We start from the raw sequence: 23,775 nt of genomic DNA on the forward strand, positions 1-23,775 counted from the left end.
CTCCCCAGCTCTTTGCCTTCCGTGCAGAGGTGAGGAACAGCACAGAAGTCACTGAGGTGGGAGGGTGAGGGTGCCCTCGGGAGCACAGGAAGAAGGATGTCCGTGGGTTCCTTGAGAAGCGTGCAGAGCCTCTTTCTGGCAGCAGCAGATATATATTATCTTCTACAGCCCTCCTGGCTGCACTCGGCCTGGCTGAAGACAATGAATGTAACTTGTCAGGAACAACAACTATGGGAAAGTCATGCCTACAATCCCCTGCCATTCTGGCTTCCCTCATGTTTTAAAGGGGTTTTTTTTGAAAAGTCCTCACCATCAGTGCTGTGACAGCAATTAGCAATTGCTGCCTACATTAGCAATTGAATTTTTAAGTCCTGCATGTCAGAGAATGTAAACCTAATCCTGTAAGGATTCTACCTGGCCACGCATCTCTTAAGAATTCCAGCAGGCCCTGAGTGTATCTTCCTGCTTTAAATCCTAAGCAGGAATGGAGAAGTAACCAGGATCATGATCCTATAGGTGGTAATGGGTGAAAGCAACAGTGCTGGCATGCAGCTGCATCTCCTCCCGGAGCCACAGGGAAGAAGGGGGCCTCATGCTTCATTTTGTAGATGTTACTCGAGGGATGTGATGAAGAGTTGCCTCCTTCCTTAGCCTGCACCCTTTTACACAGCACTTAAAATAAGGAAGGAAAAAAAACCCTGCTCCAGAAACCAGCTTTGCCTTGGCACCTTGGGAACTGTGAATGCCTGTGGACACCAGGAAAGTGGATAAACTAGTATTTCCTAACCTGCTGAGTGTGTGGTGCTTTTCTGCATGTCTCAGGTATGGGAATCACGTGGCTTTCTGTAAGCAAAAGATAACATCTCATTTTTATTATTCACATTTTCTATACAGATATACAATCCATATTACTCAGATACTGGAAACAGAAAGGTATTAAAAAACCCACAGCGATTTCTCAAAAGAAAGAAATACACTTTGGACAGAAGGGAGAGAGTGGGGCTGCTTGGGGCAGTGCTGACTTACCAAGACAAAGCTAAGTTTGAGGAAACAGGAACTTCAGTTCCTTGAAATCACGTTTTTGTGTGTCATTTTTCCCCCCAACACCCTTCCTAGCGGGAAGCCACCTGGTGGGTTGACCAACATGACACAAAGCTGAATCAGAATTGCTTCAGTCTTCAGGATCCCAGGACTTCAAAAAGCAGCCGAAGATCAGGCACCCTTGGCACGCCCTGTGGGGCAATCCAAAGCTTGAGCGTGGCATTGGCACCGTGACTGGGCATGTTAGGAAGAAAAGTGTGACAGAAAGGACACCTGTACTGAACACCAGGTAAGCATTGCTCTAAACAGAGCTATGTTGAAGTGTAAGGCTGTATTAAATAGGAATTAGTTGAAGTAGGACTGTATTACTGTACTTGAAAGGAGGTTGTAGCAAGGTGGGGACCGGCCTCTTCTCCCAGGCAACAAGTGACAGAATGAGGGCACAAAGTCTTAAACTGCACCAGGCGTGGTTTGGATTGGACATCAGGAGGAGTTTCTTCCCAGAAAGGTGATCAGACATTGGAACGGGCTGCCCAGGGAGCTGGTGGAGTCGCTGTCCCTGGAGGTGTTTAAGGAAAGCCTGGATGTGGTGCTCAGTGCCATGGTCTGGTTGATGTGGTGGTCTTTGGTCACAGGTTGGAGTCGATGACCTCAGAGGTCTTTTCCAACCTAACTGGTTCTGTGATTCTGTTATTTTAAGCCCATAAAACGATCTTAAACGAAAATTTGCATTTATTTGGCAGGGAGGGAAGTGGCTGTAGATGGGGCATGAGGAGCCTTTGGCTAACCAGCACCAGGTGGGGACCCATGACACTTCCAGCGCGAGGATCGCTGTCGGGAGGGCGGATCCCGAGGCCCGGGGCAATTCCCGAGCCCTCACGCGCGGCCCGCGCGGCCGTTGGCGGGCTCGTGCCGCCGCTGCCGCCCGCGAGGCGGGGCCGGCTCGGCCCTCAAATATCGGAAGGCGCGGCCGCGCCTAGACAGTGCTGCGGGATCGCGCCGGGATCGCGCTCCGCGCCGGGTGAGTGCTGCCCGTGGGCCTCCCTGGCCGCGGGAGCGGCTTGGCGGGGACACCGCGTTGGGCGGGAAGCTCGCGGGGTGAGCGTGGGCCGCGGCCCGGGAGCAGCCCGAGACTCGGTGCGGCGCGGGCCCGCCCGGGAAGCGGCGGTGGCCGTGGCGGTGTCGGGGCGAGTGCCGGGCCCGCTGGCTCCCGGGCCGCGGGGCGTCAGCGCCGGGGCCGGAGGTGCCGGGTGCAGCTCGCAGCCCCCCCAGCCTGGGGGGGGGAGGGGGTGTGAAGTGACCCCGCGGGAGGCTGTGTGCGCGTTCTTCTTTCTCCTACGGGTGCTGGAAATTCCTCTACTTCCCGGCCGTTCTCCCGGTTCCTTTCTGCCCGCCGAATCCGGCCTTGCCGTTCAGCGGTGCGGTTGTTTCTTCCTTTGCCGTTTCCTGCTCGGTCGCTGCCGCTGTCCCGCTCGTCCCTCCTCGCCTGTGCTGGGAGTGACCCCTCCGCTCCGACTCCGGCCCCTCCGCTGCTTCCCCCGGCGGGATCGAGCCACTCCGCGCTTCCTTCCCCCTCTTCCCGCTCCTGTCGCGAACCGTCCTCCCTCCCGCTCAGGTGGTATTTCATAAAGCCACGAAAAGTTCCCTCGCCTTTGGACTACGTGGTAAAGTGCAGCATCTCGCCCTCGGTTTCTGGTGGGCGTTGTCGGGAGCGATATTGGCCGGGCAGGGGAGAGGAAGGAGTTAGTCCTGAAGCGGCGACTCCAGAGGGACCCGCGCTTGCCTCAGCCTTCCAACAACAGAGGGATGTGGGAGTGGCAACTCCGGGAAGAAAGCAAGGCAAGAAAGGATTTCTATTAACAGCGCCAACATTTTTAGGAAGAGCAGGTGATTGATACAGATGAATCTACTCAGTGTGAGCTTTTATCTGCATCTTCCCCAAAGTTGTAGGTGCCTGTGGCTGCCTGTTGAGGTGCTGAGCACTTTTGGCTGCCCTTTGTTTCCCGTGAGCAGCGCTCACGTTCCCGTGACCACAAGGACGTGTTGGATTCAGGATGAGTGAAGGCTGGAGCAGGAGACTGGGTAGTGTGTGAAGTGGAAGGGAACGGAGTGAGCAGGTCCCCTTCCTTTAGAAGGGTGTTTCTGTAAGTTATGTGCTCTGGGGATGATCTCTGTACCTTGGAGTGACAGTGGCTCTGAAACTGGTGGGTTTGGCGGGGGGATGATGTTCTTATCTTCTTTAAAACGATGATATTTTGTAGCTTTAACTATAAAAAAAAAGAAGGTAAAGTGCCTCAGAGTTATTTAAATCACTGAATTCAGAAAGTCAATGGTTATTTCAGAAGTGAGTGAAAAGTGGTGAACTTTTCTTTACGTCTCTTGAGGCATCTGGGCCATAATCTTGTTATGAGATACTTGTTATCTGTTCAAAATGGTTAAAATGTTTGATGGAGGAAGGAGCAAAGTGGTTCCCCAACAGGAAATTATTTTTGAAAGTTTTGGTTTGTTTTTTTTTGGTAAAGGACTTTTTGCAAAAGTCCACATGGGGAAGAGTGGTTTTTATTCTGTTGTAACTTTTTGTCACTAATCAGACCGAAACTGTTTTCACCTGCCTTTGGAAGCATAACGTCTTAAAAGGTGTTATTTAAAAAGAAGGGGGTTTCTGTGTGGGTTTTTTTTTTCCCTTTCCTTTTCAACCTATTTACATGAGTTTAGTCCTGTTCAGTGTCTCCTTTAGAATAACTTTGCAACCCCTATTCCTGGAGATCTCCTCTGCGCCACTGGTGTTACACAAAAACACTGGGGGAATGCATTGTATAAAAAGTAGCATTCTAGCACTGTGTTATTTGCTTGGATTTCTGCAACTTGTCTCTTCCCATTTTCTTGTCTTCCTTTTTTAGGTCTCTTGTCTGTCATTACAGGTAACTGGCAGGGCTTAGGGACCTGCTGAGGCAAAACACTTCCATTGTGCCTGTGCAGAGTGTAACAGGTGATTGTAAAGCTTGTGGATAGGCCGCCCTGTACTAAGAAGGGTCAGTGTGAAAAATCTTCCCTTCTGATTTGTCAGCACCTTCTTGTTTGCATCTGGTGACATTTGCTGAATTTAGGAAGAAAAAATGTGACTGATTTTTGGTTAGGTGGTTTTGTTGTGTTCCTGCCCTCCCAATTTCTTAAAACCAGATTAGGCCAGCTGAGACTGTGAGTTCAGCTCAGTTTCTCACCGTGCACAGCCAGCAGAACAGTGTGCAACACTCCACCAGGGCTGCCTGTGCAAACCAGGAGTCTGTGCTCCTGGGATTTGGGCATGCCTGTGCCCAGAACCAGGACACAACATCTCTGGATAATGTGAGGGCCTTGTAAAGGAGCTCAGTGTGGCTTTTTATTTCTGTTAGATCCTAAACCAGTAAGAACTGTGACATATAATTTGGGAATTATATGGGAGGGGTACGTGTGTGTTCACTGAACACTCTCACCTGAGGTCAGTTATGCCATGCTTCCCTATATTTTTTTTTCTTGTGTAAGAGGATGACGAAGTCATCCACACTCAGCAGGAGTCTGAGGAGCTGACAGATTAAACAGATTTTTTTTTTTTCCTGTAATAGAATGAAAATGTTTATAGTGGAAGCAGGCAGACACATAAATCAGTGACTGTCACCTTTGGAGGCCTTCCTGGAGCAGCCTGGTGCTTGGAAGGCATTGGATGGGGGAGAAGGGACTGTCTCTAATAACTCTGAACAGGTTTCTGCACCTGGTGCAAGGACTGCTGGTGTGACTGTGGATGAGCAGCCTCGAGGTGTTGGTTCCTTGATAGAGCAGCTCCTCTGGCTTCTGGCTATGAATTCCCCAGCAGGAAGGAGCCAGCCTGGTCTGCGGTTTCTCTCCTGAGGGGAATTGTGTGCAGATAGGCAGGTTTCATTTTCGCTGCTTAGCAGTTCCTAGATGAGTGAAAGAGCAGAATTTACTATCAATTTTGGGTTGGTTTTTTGGTTTGTTTTTTTTTCCTCTAGGAGCCTTCTTCTTTTTTTTCTTGGCATGCTATGGCTTTTTGTCTGTGTCAGATTACAGAGTTTTGGGGGCTGGAATTACCTGTGTTATCTGTGTGCTGTGCAAAGCCAAGTACATGCAAGTATTTCTAATTAGTGAGTGGAACTTGTGGCTTAGCCAAAGGTGCAAAACTCTTGGAAGTCTGAGCCCCTTTTAGTTTTTCCTCCTTAGGGTTGGAGGAGGTTGCAGGGGGCTGAGTCTAGCTTTAATTAAAGCTTATCAGTTATGATTATAGTATGTGCATAGGTGGTCCCTTCCTTAGAGATTTTACAAGTCTGATTTTTTTGACCCAGGCAAGATAGAAAGTATGTAGGGAAAGGAGGGGTAAAATGTAGAAAGAAATGTTGAGTCACATAGTGTCCAATGGCATTCTTTAGGTTTGGTAGCAACCTGTTAAGCTTCTGTGACTGCCTTGATTTGTACCAGATGTCTGTAGTGAACCGTGTCCTGGCATCCTGCTGTCACCCCATCTATCCTGGGAAGAGAACAGGACTCTCTAGAGCTGCCATTAGGCACCTCCTTGCGCCTGGATGAGATGGCAGGGATTGCCTCCTGGGTGCTTTTTGAAGGAATTGCCCAGTGTAGAGCATAGGGCTGTGTTGATGCCACTTTCACACCCTCCCTGGCAACAGCTGCTCCAAGAATCCTTCAGCTCCCCTTGAGTAGCCCCATGGCTGGGAGCATTGTTAGCACTGCCTTGGGCACTTGGTAACTTCTGCTCTTGATGCAGTCTGCTGCTTTTCCTGCCTCTTTGCCCTGCTATGGCACTGCTTGGAGGTGCTTCTTGGCCCTGGTGGGCTTTGGCTGGGCTGGCCTTGCTGGCAAACATGAGGAAAGCGCTGTACCCCTTCATGCATTATGGGAATTCTGCTCTTTCTCCCACGAGAGGACAGTGTCATTGTGGCTTTAAACTCCTCCTACCTCAGTAGCTTGCTCCCTACTTTCCTTTAAACTCTCAGTTTTTATTCAGCTTCACTGAAGCATGAGCAGGGGAATTGGACTGTGTGTGCAGTCGTGGCACACATGGATGTTGGATTTTTGTTTAAATGTCTGCAGACCTGCTCTATTTCCTGGTAAAATGCTGTGACTGTGATCTTCGGCCAGTTTGTAGTGCCCTTACTGCTGTTTATGGAATGGGCAATACCCAGGTCTCTCAAACATTTGGGGTCATTTCCTTCATCTCCTTTCTACTTTCTTTGGTAGCTTCTTTCTTTGTAGCTTCTGATTGACAGCTACACGAAACAAATCCACTTGGATCAGCAGTTGCTATATTTGGGGTTTATATGTTCTTCCTGTGTTTCAACATCAACCTGTTCCTCCTAAGGTAGAACTGAAAGTGACATGGTTTTGCTTTGTTTCATGCAGAGTCATGTGTTTTCTCCTAGAAAAAACAACACTTTTTCACTGTGCTTGTAGACCTACAGCTAAGAGAGCCCGTAGCTGTTGAGCAGAAGAAGCAACGTGCTGAGGCATCTCCTGTTTGCCTGGCACTAGGAAATGTGTACTCCAGGAGGCACCTATTTGCAATTTTCCTGTCACAGTTCCCAAATGGCTCCTGCAGTGTTTCTTTGAGAGGGAGTATTTTCTTAGCTCTGTATCATTGTGAAAGGTGTTTAAAAGAGATGATGATTTCTTTTGTGTTTACTGTGTATGAGGTGCTGCTGTCAAATGGCTTTGATCAGGATTATGAATGCTGCTGTGAGTTACCATCATGTTTGGCTGCCTGGTTTGATGCACAGCTTTCTCTTTAAGGGTTTTGATGATTTCTGGGCTCCTGTCATAAGAGATTCCTTCAAGATTGTTTTCTTTTTTTATATATATTTTTGTACCGGCTTCATCACTTTAACTGTCATGGTGGGAATGGAGGTTGCTGTGCAGCACAGTGGGAGAAGGGAATCAAAGGATCCGTGTCAGACTTTCCTTCTGGGGATCGTCTCTGGCTGTGCTGGTGCACAGTTGTTTCATAAAAGTCAGGAGTGTAAGAGACGTTTACATCTCCAATACACTTGATGTTTAAGAGGAGGGGAGCCCATTTAAAATTCATGTTTTGGAAAAGCTGTCAAATATTGACACAGGGTTCTGGATGCTCTCAGAGCCCATGAACGTGTGGCTGTGAAGATTTGTCTTTGTATCCCTTCCTCTAGAAATGCTTTGGGTCTTTTTATGATGAATGTTCAGTCTGAGAGGCTCCACTGAAGTCATTCTGGGGAGTACCAGCTGTGAGAATTCCCTTGACAGTAAACTGTCCAGTGCACTGAACTGTTGCTTAGCTGCTCCTTGAGTGCCATCCTGGCTGTTGCATCAGCACTCTTGTTTTACCTAAGCAGGGAGCTCCTGAAGTGCTGCTGAACTGTTGTTCCTTGGGCATGTTATCTCCAATGGACCACTCTGATCCAGTGTTTAAATGTCACACTGAAGCATCTTCACAGCTTCTCTTTGTTCCAGAAAGCAGTGCAGATATTCCTGGTGCTTACCAGTCTAGAAAGGGAGTTCTTGTCTACTCATATGGCCTGAAGGTAACCAAAGGCAGAGGGAATGCAGCTGTTAGGGGCCACCTGTATCCATACAGCTGTCTTTTTGAATTCTTTTTTTAATTACTTCTGACCAGTTTCTGGTTTTGCTTATCTAACTTGCCAGTCAGGCAAAGGAAAGACAGATTTACATTCCTTTTTACTGTAAGTATCAGCTGTGAAATGCATCCAAGTCGCAAAATGATGCGGCATTCCTGATTTTCTGTCTGATGGGTGGTCTGTGCTCATGCTGGCACAGAACAGTAGTACCTATGCAAAAACTATAACCAGGAGGATTCTCTTGACCTGTAGGTGGCATGGCAGTTCTCGTATCCAGTCCTACTTTCTGAGGTCTTATGGCTGGCAGAGCCTGTCCAAGTAGCGCTTGTGCCCCTCAGAGCACTGTTGCCAAGTGCTGAGACTGTGTCTGCTGCAGGAACTGAGCACTTTGTTGCTGCTCCAGTGTAAAAGCAGCTTTGCCAGAGTGCAAGGGTCCAGTGCCCATGGCCCAGCTGGGGCATGCTCTAAAGCCAGAAGCAAGTCTTGTGTTTCTGTGGTTGGACACTGTCACTTGCACATCCAGTGATGGCTGGAGTTTGTCCCAGTGCTGCCTGCTCTCAGTCTGGTTGTCCGTCCTTGGTAATGTCAAAACACCGGAACTATGATTCCTCAGCCCTTCCTGCTTTTCTGTGATTTCCAAGAGGCAAATGTAAGAGCTGCTTGCACATGCTATGCCTTTATAGCAGGGGTCTGTTGCAGCTGCTGGGCTGAAATAGTCAGATTTTGAACAGGAAGCTAACTCTGTAAAGACCAGCAGGCGTGTGATAGTGGTGATGGTGCTTTTTCGTCAGGATTTGCTCTGCTCCCTCCAGCCAGGTCCTGAGGAAAGGTAAAAGTATTTTCCTAACCCTACCGAGAAGGTGAAGTGCAGGGTGAGGTTACCTGGCCAGAGTTCCTTTGCACAACACCAGAAGGGAAAAACAGCCCAGTACCAGATCCAAGCAACTGTCTGCACTCTGGCAGCCAAGATCCAAGTCCTGCCCTTGCCTCTTAGGCGTGGCTATGCCTGAAACATGGAGATGTGGAAATTCTGTTTGGGTCGAGCTGTAGTTAGCTAAATTAAAATTTCAGCTGCAGTCTTCCTGCTGACTCAGTTTAAGCACAGCTGTGTCTGTAGGCTGGCTTCTGAAGAATAAAGTGTTGTTATGCTGCCTCTGTCACTGATCTGATACAGAAACCACACTGATGAAAAGTTCCTGCCTACCTGTTTTTTTAAGAGCATTAGCAGTATGGCAGTGTTCCTTCATACTCATTCATGTGCTGTGTGTGGGCTGGTCACCAGAGCTTTTTGAGCCAAATGAGGAGAGTGGTTGTTGAGGGATTTGGATGTTTTTCTTCCTAGGAAGTCAAAGTACTGCCCTGGTAACCAGAAGATTGCTGCAATTCATGTCATCATGAAACAGCAAAAGACCTCCAGGAAATTAAATAAATTTCTATCAAAAAGGCAAACTGACACCTTCTTTTTAGAATTGTCTCTAATAAAGTTTTTCTTCTAAAGAGGAAGATAAACTCCTTTAAATAAAGTGTGCAATGTATTTCTAAGCCAGAGTACACAGCTGAGAGTGCTTGGTGTAAAGGCTGAGATGATAATTCTGTACTAAAGCAGCATAAAGAAGCAAAGGTAAAAATGCTCCAGCTAAGGCAATAGTAAGTATTCAGCATGTTTCAGTGTACATTTGCATCAAAGGTATGAGGAGTAAACGTGTTGGTGGTGGGTTTTGTTTTCCCTTGCTGGAGTGATTGGTAGTGGCATTATTTGCATCTAAAGAAGGATGCAATCTGAAACTGAAAGGAAGAGACACAGAAGCTGAAAACCTCAAGCAATCGGGTGGTCGTGCTTAGGAGTATCAGGGAGAGGTTGTCCTGGTTGGATTTTAAGTAGTCTCCTGGTTCCTGAGGAACAGGGCATCTTTCCTAAGCACCTGGCAAATAAACTGCAAGTGACTGGGGGAAGAGATGGTGTCCTGCTCTGGGCCGTGAGCTGCTGGCATCTCCAAGTATGCTCCTCGTGGCTTGTCAGTTTTGCCAGTTCCAAAATGAGCTGTTGATGTTGTATCCTCCCTCAAAGGCAAATGGATGGAAAATACCCTTAGTTTGGAAGCAGTGTTCCCTGTGGTGGGGAAAGTCCTGAGGCTCTCCAAGTATTAAACAGATGTACCAAACCGTGGCTTTAGGTTCACAGCTGTGTGTGTGTATGTGCATGCCTACGTGCCCAGAGGGTCTTGTTGAGCCCATCCTTCACCTGGCTTATACATTGTGATGTCCCTGTTCTCCCACCACCCTGCTTCTCTTTCCAAAGCCTAGAAACAAATTCTACTTTAGGAGTGCTGCGAGTCTCGAAGCAAAATCTTGGAGTGTTTTAAAACACTGTTACAGGCTGGCAAATCCTTTGCAGAGTAAGGAGCAGATGGGGACAGGTTTTCTGCAGCAATGATAACATCCTATTTACTCACCTCTGCTGGTTTTGCACACCAACAAAATACCTTCCCTGGGCTGTTCAGTTCCTGTTGGATTTATGGGCTAGAAATGCATGATGGGGCTTTCTTTGGTGACTTTGGGCTCTGTGATGTGGTGTGTGCTTACAGTCATGACTTGAAGTGCTGCAGACAACAGTGGCACAGCTCAGAATATCCTCAAGTAAGGAATTTCTTAAGTCTGTGATGCTGTTCCTGTTTCTTTATTTTCCAGTAGTGACTGGTTATGTAAAGTAGTTGTGCCTGTGGCAAGTTCTCATGGAGACAGTGAAATTGAGTGGTTATGGCTTAATATGTAGATTTAAAATGTCAGGACATGTCAAATACTTGGTTTCCCTGCCTGTAAAATGATGCCTTGCTCTGTAGCTCAGCAGTAAAACATCTGCCTACAAGACAGGTAAGTGCTGGCAGGTCGAGGAAGGGACAAATAGGCACGGTGTTATTTCTTCCAATAATGGTGTCATCCTGACTGCCACACTCAAAGTTCTTAACTTTCGGCTGCCACACAGGGAAAGCAATGCTCAGGTTGGAAGGTTTTGACTCCGCAGTGACTGATCCTTTATTGTGGTTTCTACTTTGGAGACTTTAATTGCTCCTGACTCAAACGTGAGACATAAAGATAAACATCTTGACAGCTCACACAATAGGTCCATTGACTGGCTGGTGTTTGTATGGGAGGTGTCTGGGAATCCAGACACAGTATAAAAGGAGTCAGTCCTGCAGGCCTGTGGCTTCCCTGCTGAAAAGTGTTTTCCTAAGCAGCCAGTGTCTGCTAGAGCTGACAACAGTAACTCCCAGGCAGAGCTGTGAGGAGAGGTGAAGAATCTGAGGGGAAGTGATGGTAAGCAGAGGCACTGTTTGTGGGGTGGCTTCTTTTCTGAGCTGTCTTGAAGATGTAGCACAAGTGTGGAGATGAAAACTGATTTGTAGGGTGGCTTAGCACTGCTGCTGCAGGGATTCTGGGACCTACTGCTGTTATGGCAGCCCTGAGAGCTGTTGGGAGCTCCCCCCAGCAGACAACCTCGGGCTCCTGGCCGATTCTTGCTGCCCTGCAGGGAGCTGCTGCTGACAGGCCTGCAGGGCCTGGAGACCAGCAGAACCCCAGGCTGGGTTTAGTGCTGGTGACACCTTGCATGCTCTGCAGCTGCACTGTTTGCATGTGTAGCTCCCCACCTGGGAAGATAAATGCATGCTTGCAGTGCTTGCCCTTGCCATCCACAGTATGTGGCAATGGCATGGCAGGGAGGACTTAGTCTGCTCTCTCCAGCACAAGGGCCACCAGGGCTTCCTCTTTCTCCAAGGTGGCGTGGCACCATCAGCAAGGGCTGTGGGAGCAGTGCAGTACACTGTGTGAGCCTTTACCTTTCGATTACCCCTCACTGCGTGATGTGGGAAGAGTTGAGGTGTGGAACAGAGGCATGGAGTGCCAGCTGTCTTGCAGTCCTGCTTCTCCCTTTTGTCCACCCTGCAAACTTGCAGTGCCATCTCTACTTAAGGCCTGGAGTCAGGGGGTTCTGGCCCTGCTTGCTGTTGCCTCTAGTGTTGCCACCCCTCATTGGTGGACTGCAAATGGGAAAAGCTCCTCTGGTGAGGTCCTTGTGAGATTTAAAGGATAGCACAACTTGGGGATGAGAGGGAGAAGCAGAAGATGGGACACCATCTTCTGAAGGAGCTGTGGTGTTGGAGAGCAGTAAGTACCACCCCTCAGGATGTGCTCAGCCCATCTAAAGAGCTGTGATTGCCTTGGAAGAAGCATCCACAGAATTCACTTGTGAAAACGGCTGTGTATGGGTGGAATGAGGTCTTTCCTACTGCACTGACAGGCTACTGGTGGATGTGCTTCTCCAACTGTGATTATGTTTTCTTACCATTTGCCTCTCCACAGTCCTGCATCCCATACAATGTTGAGTTGGAATGAACATGCCCTGCACTGACTCTGTAGAACTGATTTAAGGGTCTTGAACTTGTGCTTAAAGTACCCCCTTCATTTTTTCCTAAGAAGGAGAGAAAGAGCAGGACTAAAAAACTGGTTGTACTCTTATCTGTTGAACACTTCAAGGCATTTAGTGATTTCTCAGAATCAGCTGTTAACACACAAAACTCATTTGTCTAATGAGTGAATTGAAGCAGAAATGAATAATGTATTAAAATTAGTTGGTATTTCAATTAAAATACCATATTCTGTAAAAATTCATTCCAAGATTTCAGCAGCCCTAAAGCAGCCTTAGCAAATGATCTAGTTTGACTCCGAATCTGAGTGCAGATGGTGCTTGTACCCTTTATCCATCTTTTCTCCTTCTCCAACTAAAGATTCTTTTTACCCAATATAAAGTCACCTTTTTCCCTCCACCAGAAAGAGTCTTAATTGGAATCTAAAACTACTAGGATTCTGAAGTCTTAATGATTAAGAAATTTGGGTGGTATTGGCACAATTACATTGGACTGTTTGGGCTTTGTTCTTTAGGGGAATTTTTTCTTTTTGTTCGGGGTCTTTCTTTTTATTTGGGTTTTTTTTTGCTTTGGTTTTTGGTTGGTTTTTTTTGTTTTTTGTTTTTTTTTTTTTTTGAGATTCCATTAAGGAATTTGACTTCTCAGGAGGAACTTTGTGACTGTCAAAGCCCTTTGCATTGATTCAAAGTAGTTATGTAAAACTTGAGGTTCCTGTAATTTCTAGTTAACTAAAATAAAAAATAGTTTGCTCTGGACTGTAGTAGTAGGAAGCCATTTTGTGGTGTGAGAGAAATCCTTTTTCCTCTTCTCTGGTGTGTTTTTGACCACCCAAGCAGAACTTTCTTAGCTGAGGGCAGGTATTGCCTTCAGGGGCATTCACTGCATGGGTGGTCAGTCTTTGATTTAGGAAATTCAGTTTGCGAAGTTGTCATGTTCAAGCTCTCTTGTCTCCAATTTTTACCATATTAGTACTTTGGAGTGTGGTGAAACTTTTTATTGTTCTTTTTGTTTGTTTGTTTTATCTCTGCTCATGTGCAGGAGTAGACAAAATTGCAATTTGCAACTGTGGTGGTGGGTGATTTTGTTTTAATGTCTCTATTTCTGTGGACTTGGCCTGAGGAGTGTCTCTATTTACACAGAGCTGATTTGATCCCTGAGGGAAGAACCCACGTGTGTTGCAGGTTTCTTCTCCCTGCACAGCCACGGACATCTCCAGGTGCAGCAGGTACCTGGCTGGGCTGGAGCAGTCGGTGCCTCTTCATTTAATACAGAGACTGGGAAAATTGAATTGAAAAGAAATGTTATGTCTAAAACCAGAATATGTGCAAACTGAGGCTTTGCCTAACCTACAGAAATACTGCTGGTGTGGACATCTCTTGAGGAGTTTGCACAAAGCCAAAGTCCTGCCACAGACTGCATTCTAAATCCCCACTTTCCTCTTAATCTCAGGGTTCTGCTTCGAGTTCTCATTAACATCTGTGTCTCTTCCAGCAAAGTCAAGCCCAGAAGAAGGGTCACCCTGACCTGTTTCAGAGCCCCTTAAGGTCCCAGAGAACAGGACAGAGGACTCTCCCCTGCCAGAACACTCCTTAGGGTAGAGGTGAGTAGCAGCAATAGGGATTTGAATGAAACAGAGGAAAATGCAAAGCAGCAAGGGCTGTGTTGTAGCTGTTAGTCTGGCATAACTCCATGGAAAGAAGAGCTTATGGTTAAGAGGCTTCCTGTGGGCTGTAGTGTGTTTCAGACATATTTGAGATTGTGTTTTGGTCTTGGACTTCTAAGAGCCTTTGAAAAGTTGGGAGATTCATGGTCTCTTGAAATATGACCGTGGTTTGCTTCAGAATTTGAATTTATTTCTGCTTTCACTTCTCTCTTTTATACCAGCACACTTATTTAAAAAACAGATGTGAGGGGTTGTTACTGTGAAATAGGGTCATTTATCACTAGCCCAGGTCTTTGATGGTTAGCAGGCCTTTTGTTTGGGTTCCTTAGTGCTTTCAGCCCTTTTTTAGTTAGAAGGTGCCTGCATAACAACCAAGTTATTGCCTTGGGTGAAGAAGGCTTGGTGGGGAGGTAGTGCCCACTTTCAGCCAGGCCCTGCTCATCAAGAGTTGAACCAGAGACTTCTCTCTGCAGCTGTGGGACTGTTGTGCCTAAGGCAGCAAATGCAAGGTTCTGACCCACCCGTCAGCTGCTCCTGGCAGGGTGAAGAGGGAGCCCTGTGCTCCTACATCTCCCCTTTGCAAGGGAGGGAGGGAGGCTCCCCTTTGCCCCGTGCTCTCCCTCCCTGGCTGCCTCTTCCCTTGGGCACTGCCCAGCCTCAGGACAGGCCAGGCTATCAGCCCTGAGCACAGGAGCTGGTGGCATCTGTCCTGCTTTCTCCCTTCTTCCTAGCTGGCCTCCCTGGAGACTTAGCACAGTTGCTCTCATGTGACTGGGAGCCTTTGTTGGCCCTTGATCCAACCTTCCCCATCACAGATATTTGTTGGGAAGTATTGAAATGAGCCTGAGTATCCACTTGGATCTCTTGCATGGAGGGGTGGGGAGAGGTACCCTCAGGACTCTGCAGATATGTAGCAATGTCAGCTGGGTGTTTCACTTCAGAATATTCTGCTGTGCATGCAGACCCATCAGCTCACCTGCTCTCAGGAGTTCCTCTCTGATAACCCTGCTCTTCCTTTCAGCCTCTGGCACCATGGAGGGTTGCCCTTCCCTTCCCCCACACCAGCTCTTGGCTTTAAAGCCCTGTTTGTAGGTTATGTCACTCCACTGTCTGGCACACGTCTGTGGCAGGAAGGAGATTTGTGCCTCTCATTCACGTGCACAGGGCCCTTCTCACTGAGACAGCTGTGGCTTCCTCAGCCCTTTTTCATGACTGACGGTGTGTGATGGGCAGCTCTCTCCAGAAACAGGGATATACATCACTAAAAGGGACATTTACTATGAGACAACAGCCAGACACATGAGTACTGCTGAAAGATGTGGACTTATGGGAATTTTTTTTCCTTTCTTCCTTTCCTTCTCTTTCTTACGCTTTCACAGGACGAGGACTCCTGGTCTGAAGCAGAGGGTGAACCAAGCTGCTCTGTCCCTGAATCCATTATGGAACAGGTTAGAGTCAAACATGGCTGAAGCCAGCTGTTCACAGTGTACAGTGGTTCTCTGGTGCACTTGTCTTGAGATACTTTGAAGGGGATAAGTCTCAGTGTTGGCTCGTGTCCTTCTTGAACTTCCCAGAATTCCTGCAGGGTTCCTGGCACTGCTCTGGATACAGAGAAGTGGATGGAACCAGTTAGTTTGCAGGCTACTTCCTTGTTTTCTCTGTGTGGCATTTCCCCTTGGGACTGCAGGCTGGAGATGTAGCTATGTAAGAGACTACATGTTTATTGATAAAGCTACAAACTGCTGAAACTAATAAATGAATGGCACAGCCCTGTGATCAGTGTATTGCATGGGTTTGTGCAATGTTAAACACAATTATGATGCTGTTATTTAGCACACTTAAATCTTATACACTGAACTGTAACTGAAATGTCTGTCATCCTCCCCCAGCCCAGCTCAATAGGATACAATTCTAACCCCCTACTCTGCCCTCTCACGAGCCTTTTGAACACAATAGGATTAAAAAATGTATCAGTGATAAACCCAATGACCAGTCCAGCAGGTTGTTGAAGAGGATTGCCACTGGTGCCCCAGTGAGTTTGGGTCACCGGATGAACTGCACTACTGTCTGGAAACATGCACGCTCAGATCATGGAAGATGTGCCTTCTCTTCATCTCTGACTGATCATATTCTTTATTTTCTGTTTGCTTCCACTTCTCAACTCCTGCCTTTTGCTGACTGTTCCTCCTCTCGTCTGCTCAGTCAGATATGGTTATGTCGATGGCCTTGTAAGGTTCCACTCCCCAAAACTCCCTTTCAGTTACCAAGTTCATCCTGGTTGCCTGTTGTTGACATAACAAACCATTCTTCTTTAACTATTTTTCTTCTCCCTAGATAAAATTAAACCTAAGTATTTTCTTACAGGCAGACCATCTGCATTCCAGAGTAAGGATTTTCTTTCTCTATTTCTGTGCTTACACTGCATCCTGCTCTCTTAGCTGTTTAACTAAAGTTACTGAAGAGTCTCATGGTTTTCTGGAGGCCTTAGTTGGTTATGAGGCCTGGTGTTCCAGTGGGGCCTCTTGCTCCTATCAGTCTGCCTGCCTCATGGATCTCCTCAACCTAATTAATTTGGGCACACTGTGCTGCCTTGCTTGAAGGCTGCAGGTTGTGTGGCCATGGAGACAGCATGTGCCCATGTACTGGGGGTGAATGTGCCACTGGAGGTGGCAGTGATCTGCCATCTCATGTCACTTTTCTTGTGAGCAGCTGCTTGGCTCTCTGTGAGGAGCTGAACAGGTTTATTATGGAGCTGGTTGAGGTTCCTTTGAAGAGGGAGAAGAAATGTGAACCTTGGCGGTTTTTGCAGGCTTATGCTCTTATCTCTGTTTCCCACCTTGTTACTGCTCTGCTCTGATTACATTGACATGGAGAGCTGCTGCCTTCTTTATGCACAGCAAGCAGAATGCCCAATTCCCAAATACAGGGGTGGAACCCATCTAAACACAGATGTGTGAGTAAGGGAAATGGAAGGTTTTTGCTGAAACACCTGTTTTGAAAGAGGAGCTCGGATCAGGGTTGCTGCCATTGCCACAGCTGGAAATGTGAGGAGAAGGTGAGCTGGCTCTTGCAACACCAGTTGGTAAGAGCAGAGCCTCCTGTCATTCACCATGGGACAGTCCTGTGTGGGTCCACATCCAGGAATTGGTCTGCATTTGCTGAGGCCTTGTGGCCCCCCTGGCCGATGCTGTTCAGGGTGCCCAGAGGAGGCACAGAGACGTGTTCAGGGTTGGAAAACGGTGCGTGCGTAGGCGCTTTGAGTGGGACGCTTTCAAGGTGTGGGCTTAACGGTGATTTCCTTATGTTTCAGATCAATGGGTCTCTTCAGATGGAACATGCACTGCTGTTCATCTTCCTGGAGGCATCCTCTGACTGTAGGTTCAGAGACCAGCTGCAGTCCCTGCAAAACCAGCAGGCAATGCCTTGTTGGCAAGCAACCGATGACGATGAGCTTCAGACCGATGGCAATCGGAGTGGCCACTTTCAGAATGGTGAGCTAGGTGAGCAGGCTTTTCTCCATCCCACGTCTCTCTGAACACGGTGCTTTTCTTTCCCCATTTCCTATCTTTGCTGTTGTCTGTTTCAGAGGAGTAATGTTTTCTCTCTTGAGAAACCTCACCGTGTGGCTGTTGGTGGTGTTGGTTGGGAATTTAATACTTAAGACAACTGGTGCTTAGTGCTTTATCCCTCCATGGATTTCTAGAGCACCTGTCACTGGGTTTTGTCTGCAGCACATCAGACAAGGGCACAAAGCTGGTACTGGTGATAGCTGCCCTCAAGGAGAGTGATACAAGGCAGTTAAGTTAGGCCTCACACTGCTCCTCAGGCAGTATCAGTGCTTGGGCTAGCATCTTGGAACAACTCGAGTTCTGGTACCAGGTAAGTCCCTTTCTGCTCTACCAGTGTGGTGGAAACTGTTTCTCAAACAGCTTCTGGTCCTGTTCCTGCTTTGCTAGCCATCTGCAGGGTGGTTATTGCCCCTTGCCCAGGGTGTGTCAATGCTGGCACATTGACCTCAACGGAAGCAGGGTGAAGAGGAACTGCTGCAGTGAATGTGCTCTCTCCTCTTTTGGGTCTCATGCCAAAAGTGACTGTGGCAAGCTTTGCCAAAAGGAGGTAGGACAAGGTGTAGGGTTCTAAGCTGAAAAAGGACAGATTCAGACTAGAAGTAAGGAAGATTTTTACAGTGAGGGTGGCAAAACGCTGGCACAGGTTGCCCAAAGAGGTCATGGATGCCCCATCCCTGGAAACATTCAAGGTCAGTTTGGCTGGGGTGTTGAGCAATCTAATCTAGTTGAAGATGTCCCTGCTTATTGCAGGGGATTTGAGTGAGATGGCCTTTCAAGGTCCTTTCCAACTCAAACTATTCTATGAGGTGCTGTATTTTAGATGGTGCTTAAGAAACAAGTCCTGGCAAGTCACTCAATTCTAGAATCATTAGGTTGAAGAAGACAGTCAAGGTCATGCACAGCTTCTCAATTCCCCTCTCTGGGGAGGATGTTTGCTGTAACTGTGCTGTTCCAAGTTTTGGTTGGAGATGTTCTAACATGCCCTGTGGTGATTTTTTTGGGCAGGGTGAGGCTGCACTTTACCTAAACTACAGATAGAAAAACATGTTTGCCACTATCTCTGGTAAGCAACTTGGGTGCACTTAAAGAAATTGTGCTTGGACCTGTCATGAATACACTCTGATTGGGGTTGGAAGGAGGTTGCTAATGGAGATGAGCAAAATGCTGTGACCTGCACTGAACCTGGTCTGACTACAGCTTGTGAACTGAATTCTGCTCTTTGTGTTGGCAGGGTTGGCTCCAACAAATGAAGATGTTATCCGGATCATTGCTGCTCAGCTCGCTGAGATTGGAGACCAGTTTGATAAAGAAATCCAAGGAAGAGTAGTAAATGACCTAGTGCAGCACTTTCTGAATGAGAATCTGTCTACAGAGGTGAGTGAACAGCAACCTGGTGAGCAGTTCTCCTTTTAAATATTCTGCATCCTTCCTGCTGTGACTTTGAGGGCATCTTAAAATTCATCCCGAACACTTAGCTTTGAAGATTTGTTAGAGGTGATTCTGTGGCAGAAGTTAATGTGTCAGCTGGGTTCCTTGGGCTCATCTCCTTTCTGCAGATGGTGAATGATGGTTGTAGAAAAGGACTGATTTTCAGAGGCATTTTGTCCTTCTTTTGATGGCCCAATGGCTTATCTTGGAAAATGAACTGTCTGGCTAATGCTTACTTTTAGTCCTTAAGATCTTTGGACTTTGGTGCCAAGTCCTGTATATCTGCTGATCATCACGTGGGTAAAAATTGAGCAGGTTAGTGACAGGAGCTTAACTTGTGCTTGTTACTGAGCACCGAAGAGACAGCAAGTCATGAGACCCTTTTCTGGTGCTGTGTGTTCATAGGCACAGTTTTGGGAGTAGCAGTGGGTTTAGGCCTGGCTGGGTGACCTGCTGGGCTGGCCTCTTCATAGATGAAGTAGGCCCAGCATCTAACAGCCCTTGCTGCTGTGCAAGAGAAGTAGAGTTTGAGGTCCCTTCTGTCAAAAAGGAAAAAGAAGGCTATCTAAGGATTAGGTCTACATCTGGATCAAGGGCCACAGTTTCTTTGGGGGTGTTTTTTTATGTATCAGGCTGGCTGCCATGGCTGGGAGGAAGGGGAGCAGCATCCTGTGGAGTGTTGCAACAAGCACATCAGTTACTAGCACGGTCCTGGCAGGCTGTGCTGAGACCCCTTTCTGCCACAGCTGTTGCACTGAGATCCCTCTCTTCCTTCCATACAGGAGATAACCCTGCACATGTCCAGGGTGGTGAGAGAGCTTACACAATCCATCCCCTCAGACATGGAACAGGAAAAGGCCATGTTGGTGCTAGCAATGGTTTTGACTAAGAAAATTCTGAATACAGTGCCCTCCCTTCTACACCGTGTCTTTAACACCACTCTGAACTACATGAACCAGCAGTTCCACAACTACATTGTTGAGATGGTGAGTGCTGTCAAACAGCTCTGTGGGAGTCACAGCCAGCCTTTTAGCTGTCCCGAGTTTTTCCCTGAGGGGTGGCCTAGCTCTGAACTGCCTGTGGCCTGCTGGTTTCCCTGTAGTGTCCTGGAGGTTGGGCCAGAAGGGAATGTTGGTCTCTGCAGAGCTCTGGAGATGAGTGTGCCTGAGGGTGCCATGTCACAGTTTCTGCTTGCTCCCCTCTCACAGCAGCCAGCAAACAGAGTGCATTTGTTCTGTCAGGCAGAGAGAGCTGTGACTGCTCCTCTCCTCCCTGCAATCTCCAGGGAGCTGTGCCAGTAAGATTCTGGTTAATGATTCTTTCATTCCCTCAGGGAAGAAAAGCCTGACCTGAGCTCTCTTGGCTGCATTTCCCCAGTGTCTTGACCCTGAGGCCTCTACTCTTGTCTTCCTCAGCTCCCCAGAGATTGGGAGAACTGGAAGGGGAATGGAATTGCTCCTGAGAATTAACACTAGCAGAGGAACAATGAGAAATGGTCAAATCTGTTCTTGTTCTGTTGGCACTTGAGCAGATGTGGGGAGGCTGTGCAGCTCGCAGGCAAGCCAGGCTAGAGGCCAGGGCATTTGGCCCCAGCTTCAGTAACTAACGAGTCTGGGGAGGGGAGAGGAGAGGACGAACACACCCGTCCTAAGACTGGCTGGTCCTCGAGAATGAGATTTGAGTGGGCAGGGCTGATCCTGCAGCAGTGACACAGCTGTGCTGTGCTGCAGGCCTGAGGGACGCTCCTGCACTGCAGCCTTGCCATGGACAGTGTTGGCAGCAACCTGCAGAGGGGCAGCCGGGCTCACGCTGTCACTCTGCCTCACCCAGCAGCCTGGGCACGGTGTCACTGTGCCGTGTCACTGGGCACTGCCCTTCCCTTCACGCAGTTTGGCTCCAGGGTGCTGAATTATGCCAGAAACGAGCCACTCGTGTGAGACTGGCCCGTACTGCTGGCTCATAGCACAAGGGCGCAGGGGCTGCTCTGCCCTGTCCCGCCGGGCCCTGTGGCTGCTGCTGGCCCAGGAAGGAGCACGGCAGGTGGCAGTGCTGACGCGCGGTTCGCTGCGCTGGAACCGTCGGGCTCCTGGGCGCGCACAGGGCAGGGCTTGCCGCGGGAGAACCCTGCTGCTGTTAGTAATGCCCCTGTTTCTCTCCCTCTAGCTCGGTGAGTGAGCTCTCCAGCCTCGTCTGGAGAACGTGGATTCCTCAAGACTTCCCTTGACTGATGAAGATCACTTGATTTACTCTTAACTTCCGAAATACAGCTGTGAAAGGGATGGCAGAGCTTCATAGATAGGCTTTTGTAGACTAGCACAGCAGTAATAGTAGTGGGAACTGCCTGCCAGCTCTGCCAGTACCTGTAGGGAGTAGTGCTTGCCTCTCTCCTTCTAGAATACTTTTTATCTTAGCATCAGCAGCCTTTGTGCAGAGCCTGCCTTGTGCCTCCAGAGGCCCAGTGGGCACAGGGCCTGCCCTCTCAAGTGTTTTTTCTAAGCAGCTGTAGCATTTTGCTTTAGTATTCACTTCCCAGCCCTACTCCTGCAGCTGAGCCATGCTGAGTGTTGTTCCCAGGACGGTCTCAGGCTGTGGAATGGGTGGTTGATCAGCAGAGATCATCGAGGGGGGTGGGTGGGAATCAGGTCTATCTTGATGAGAAGCTGGCAGCAAGAGGGAACAGAGTCCTGAGGGATGGAGGGGGTATGGTCAGAGAAGGCTGAAGATAACTTCAGTATCAATCCCCTTACACCTGTGTTGGCTTGAAAAATAAAACTGACAGAAAAATTGTAAAGAAAAGGGCAGAGTAGGCACAGGGCAAGTATTTTTGCCAATGCAACCTGGATATGCTTAAGAAAAAGTAGGAGGTCTTGTAGTCACATCTCAGGTTGAACAAATTTGGACTCAGGTTGTTTGATAATCACACAAGGTGGCAATGTGTCACCTGTGATCTGGCTGCCTCAGGACTTTTTAAAATATGTAAATATTTTGTGGGGTTTTTTAACTTAAATAAAAATTTCATTTCTGATGGCTACTACTGCTCTGCAGACTTTCAGTTTCCACCTAAAATTTTTTTTTGTGCAAATATTCATGGCATTCTTCTAATTCACCATGGCTTATGATGCAGCTGGCAGCAGCAGAGACACTCTGGTCCTGTCCCTGTGCCTTGTGTAGGCAAGTTTCATGTAAATAAAACCACCTTTTCTTTCGGTGCCTGCACTAACATGGGGGGAGAGGGAAAGCACAGAAGTAGTCTACACGTTGTTTTTGAAAACTGTACCATTTATTAAAGTGCAACCTGGGGGCATGGTCTTACAGCAGTGTCCCATTAGCAGAAGGAAAAAATGTACATACCCCTTCACTTGAACTGAATATATTGAACCATGAAGCTGGAAAAAACTTTCTTGTCAAGGTGGAAACACTTTTATTAACCAAATGGCACACGAAGCTTTAGACAGTTTTCCCCAAGAGGGCTGCACTTGCATATTGGAAGGAACAGTATGATGAGTTCCTGGGATAATGGGTGACCTGACGAGCAGTCAGGGTCTCTTCCCCCAGGCAGGCCTCTTGAGAACAGAATCCAAAATCCCTGCAAGTCTGTCACTATTTGCTTACACCCAGCAGCAGCCTAGCAGAAGAGATCCCCTAACCTGCAGCTTCAGTCAGTCCCATTAGTCTCTGCTACTTAACAAATCAAGTGGCATTCTTTTGGTCTGAGTGGGATTTAGGTTTACACTTGAATAAAAGCTTATCCTGCACGTTAAAAATGAGGACAAAGCCCCTAAAGGTATAGCAGTAAGGTGCATCCTCGGCAGTTTGTTGTGTCCATGTCAATAGTGTCCCTTGCCTGCCCTGCAGATACTGCAGGGAGATCAAAAGCAGCTTCCACTGGAAGCTAACAGGAGCTCCCCCACTTCTACAGCATGACCACAGACCTCTAGCTTGGAGGAAGCAAGTCAGCCTACCCAAGAGACTGAGAGAAGGTCAGCTCTACGTAGCAAAAAAAGTGATAAAGTTACTTAAGGAGGTGGATCTGAGTGATGTGTTGTGGTTCCCCTGGACTTAACACTACTGACCCTTCCAAGCTGCTGTCATTCCTCAGCCAAGTCCTGGTTAGGAGAGGTCACTCTGTTGGACACACACTGAGTTCTGTTGCCTAGACCGGGCCCTGCAAGCTTGGTTTACCAGAGTCAAGTAGTGCTGGTTTAAATTTTATAAACACCACCCCCCCTCCTTTTTTTTTATGGCAATACAGAGCTTGCACTTTCAAGCACAGGTACATACATGAAGTCAAAGCAATACTGTTCTTGCATCCCTCCTAGTGCTGAAATTAAGCAGTCCAAGCCAAATACAGTCATGCAGAGCTTCTGCCCTCACTAGGTAGAGCAGATACTGTGCTTCACCCCTCCATATTTCACAGAATCACATAGGTTGGAAAAGACCTTCCAGATCGAGTCCAATTTATGGCCAAACACCACCTTGCCAACTCAACCATGGCACTGAGTGCCAGATCCAGTCTTTTCTTAAACACCTCCAGGGATGGTGACTCTCTGGGCAGCCCTTTCCAACTCCCAATCACCTTTCTGTGAAGAACTTCTTCCTAATGTCCAAACTAAACCTCCCCTGGCACAGCTTCAGACTCTCCTCTTGTCCTGTTGCTGTTGCCTGGGAGCAGAGCCCGACCCCCACCTGGCTCCAGCCTCCTTTCAGGTACTTGTAGAGAGTGATGAGCTCTCCCCTGAGCCTCCTCCTCTCCAGGCTGAACACTCCCAGCTCCCCCAGCTGCTCCTTGTAAGACTCGTGCTCCAGAGCCTCCACCAGCCTTGCTGCCCTTCTCTGGACTCGCCCCAGCATCTCTGAGGGGCCTGGACTGGCCACAGGACTCAAGGGGCAGCCTCAGCAGGGCCAAGTACAGGGGAAGAATGGATCACTGCCCTGGTCCTGCTGGCCACATATTCCTGATCCAGGCCAGGTGCCCTTGGCCTTCTTGGCCACTTGGACATGCTGCTGGCTCATGTTCAGCTGCTGTCAATCAGCCC

At 48.1% G+C, this 23,775-nt stretch overlaps 1 protein-coding gene across 2 annotated transcripts; it reads left to right on the forward strand.

Moving 5' to 3' along the window:
• Positions 1 to 1,973: 1,973 nt before the first annotated feature.
• BID (BH3 interacting domain death agonist) lies at positions 1,974 to 21,770 on the forward strand. 2 transcript variants are annotated; one of them, XM_069003643.1, is made up of 7 exons: positions 1,974 to 2,062; positions 13,571 to 13,679; positions 15,122 to 15,190; positions 17,053 to 17,242; positions 18,543 to 18,685; positions 19,522 to 19,725; positions 20,903 to 21,770. In XM_069003643.1, the coding sequence occupies exons 3-7, from the start codon at positions 15,182 to 15,184 to the stop codon at positions 20,912 to 20,914; spliced, it is 558 nt and encodes a 185-aa protein (XP_068859744.1). In that variant the 5' UTR covers positions 1,974 to 2,062; positions 13,571 to 13,679; positions 15,122 to 15,181; the 3' UTR covers positions 20,915 to 21,770. The 2 variants fall into 2 exon arrangements, with proteins under 2 accessions (XP_068859744.1, XP_068859745.1); XM_069003644.1 differs by having other exon boundaries at positions 17,053 to 17,233.
• Positions 21,771 to 23,775: the final 2,005 nt, after the last annotated feature.

Source organism: Aphelocoma coerulescens, chromosome 1A (assembly GCF_041296385.1).
Source record: "Aphelocoma coerulescens isolate FSJ_1873_10779 chromosome 1A, UR_Acoe_1.0, whole genome shotgun sequence".
Lineage (NCBI taxonomy): Eukaryota > Metazoa > Chordata > Aves > Passeriformes > Corvidae > Aphelocoma > Aphelocoma coerulescens.

Excerpts from the sequence above, each read along its gene's own strand:
- BID (XM_069003643.1), top strand. Across the intron at positions 17,243-18,542 it reads CTTTCAGAATGGTGAGCTAG|GGTTGGCTCCAACAAATGAA; the intron begins GTGAGCAGGCTT and ends TTGTGTTGGCAG. Across the intron at positions 18,686-19,521 it reads ATGAGAATCTGTCTACAGAG|GAGATAACCCTGCACATGTC; the intron begins GTGAGTGAACAG and ends CCTTCCATACAG.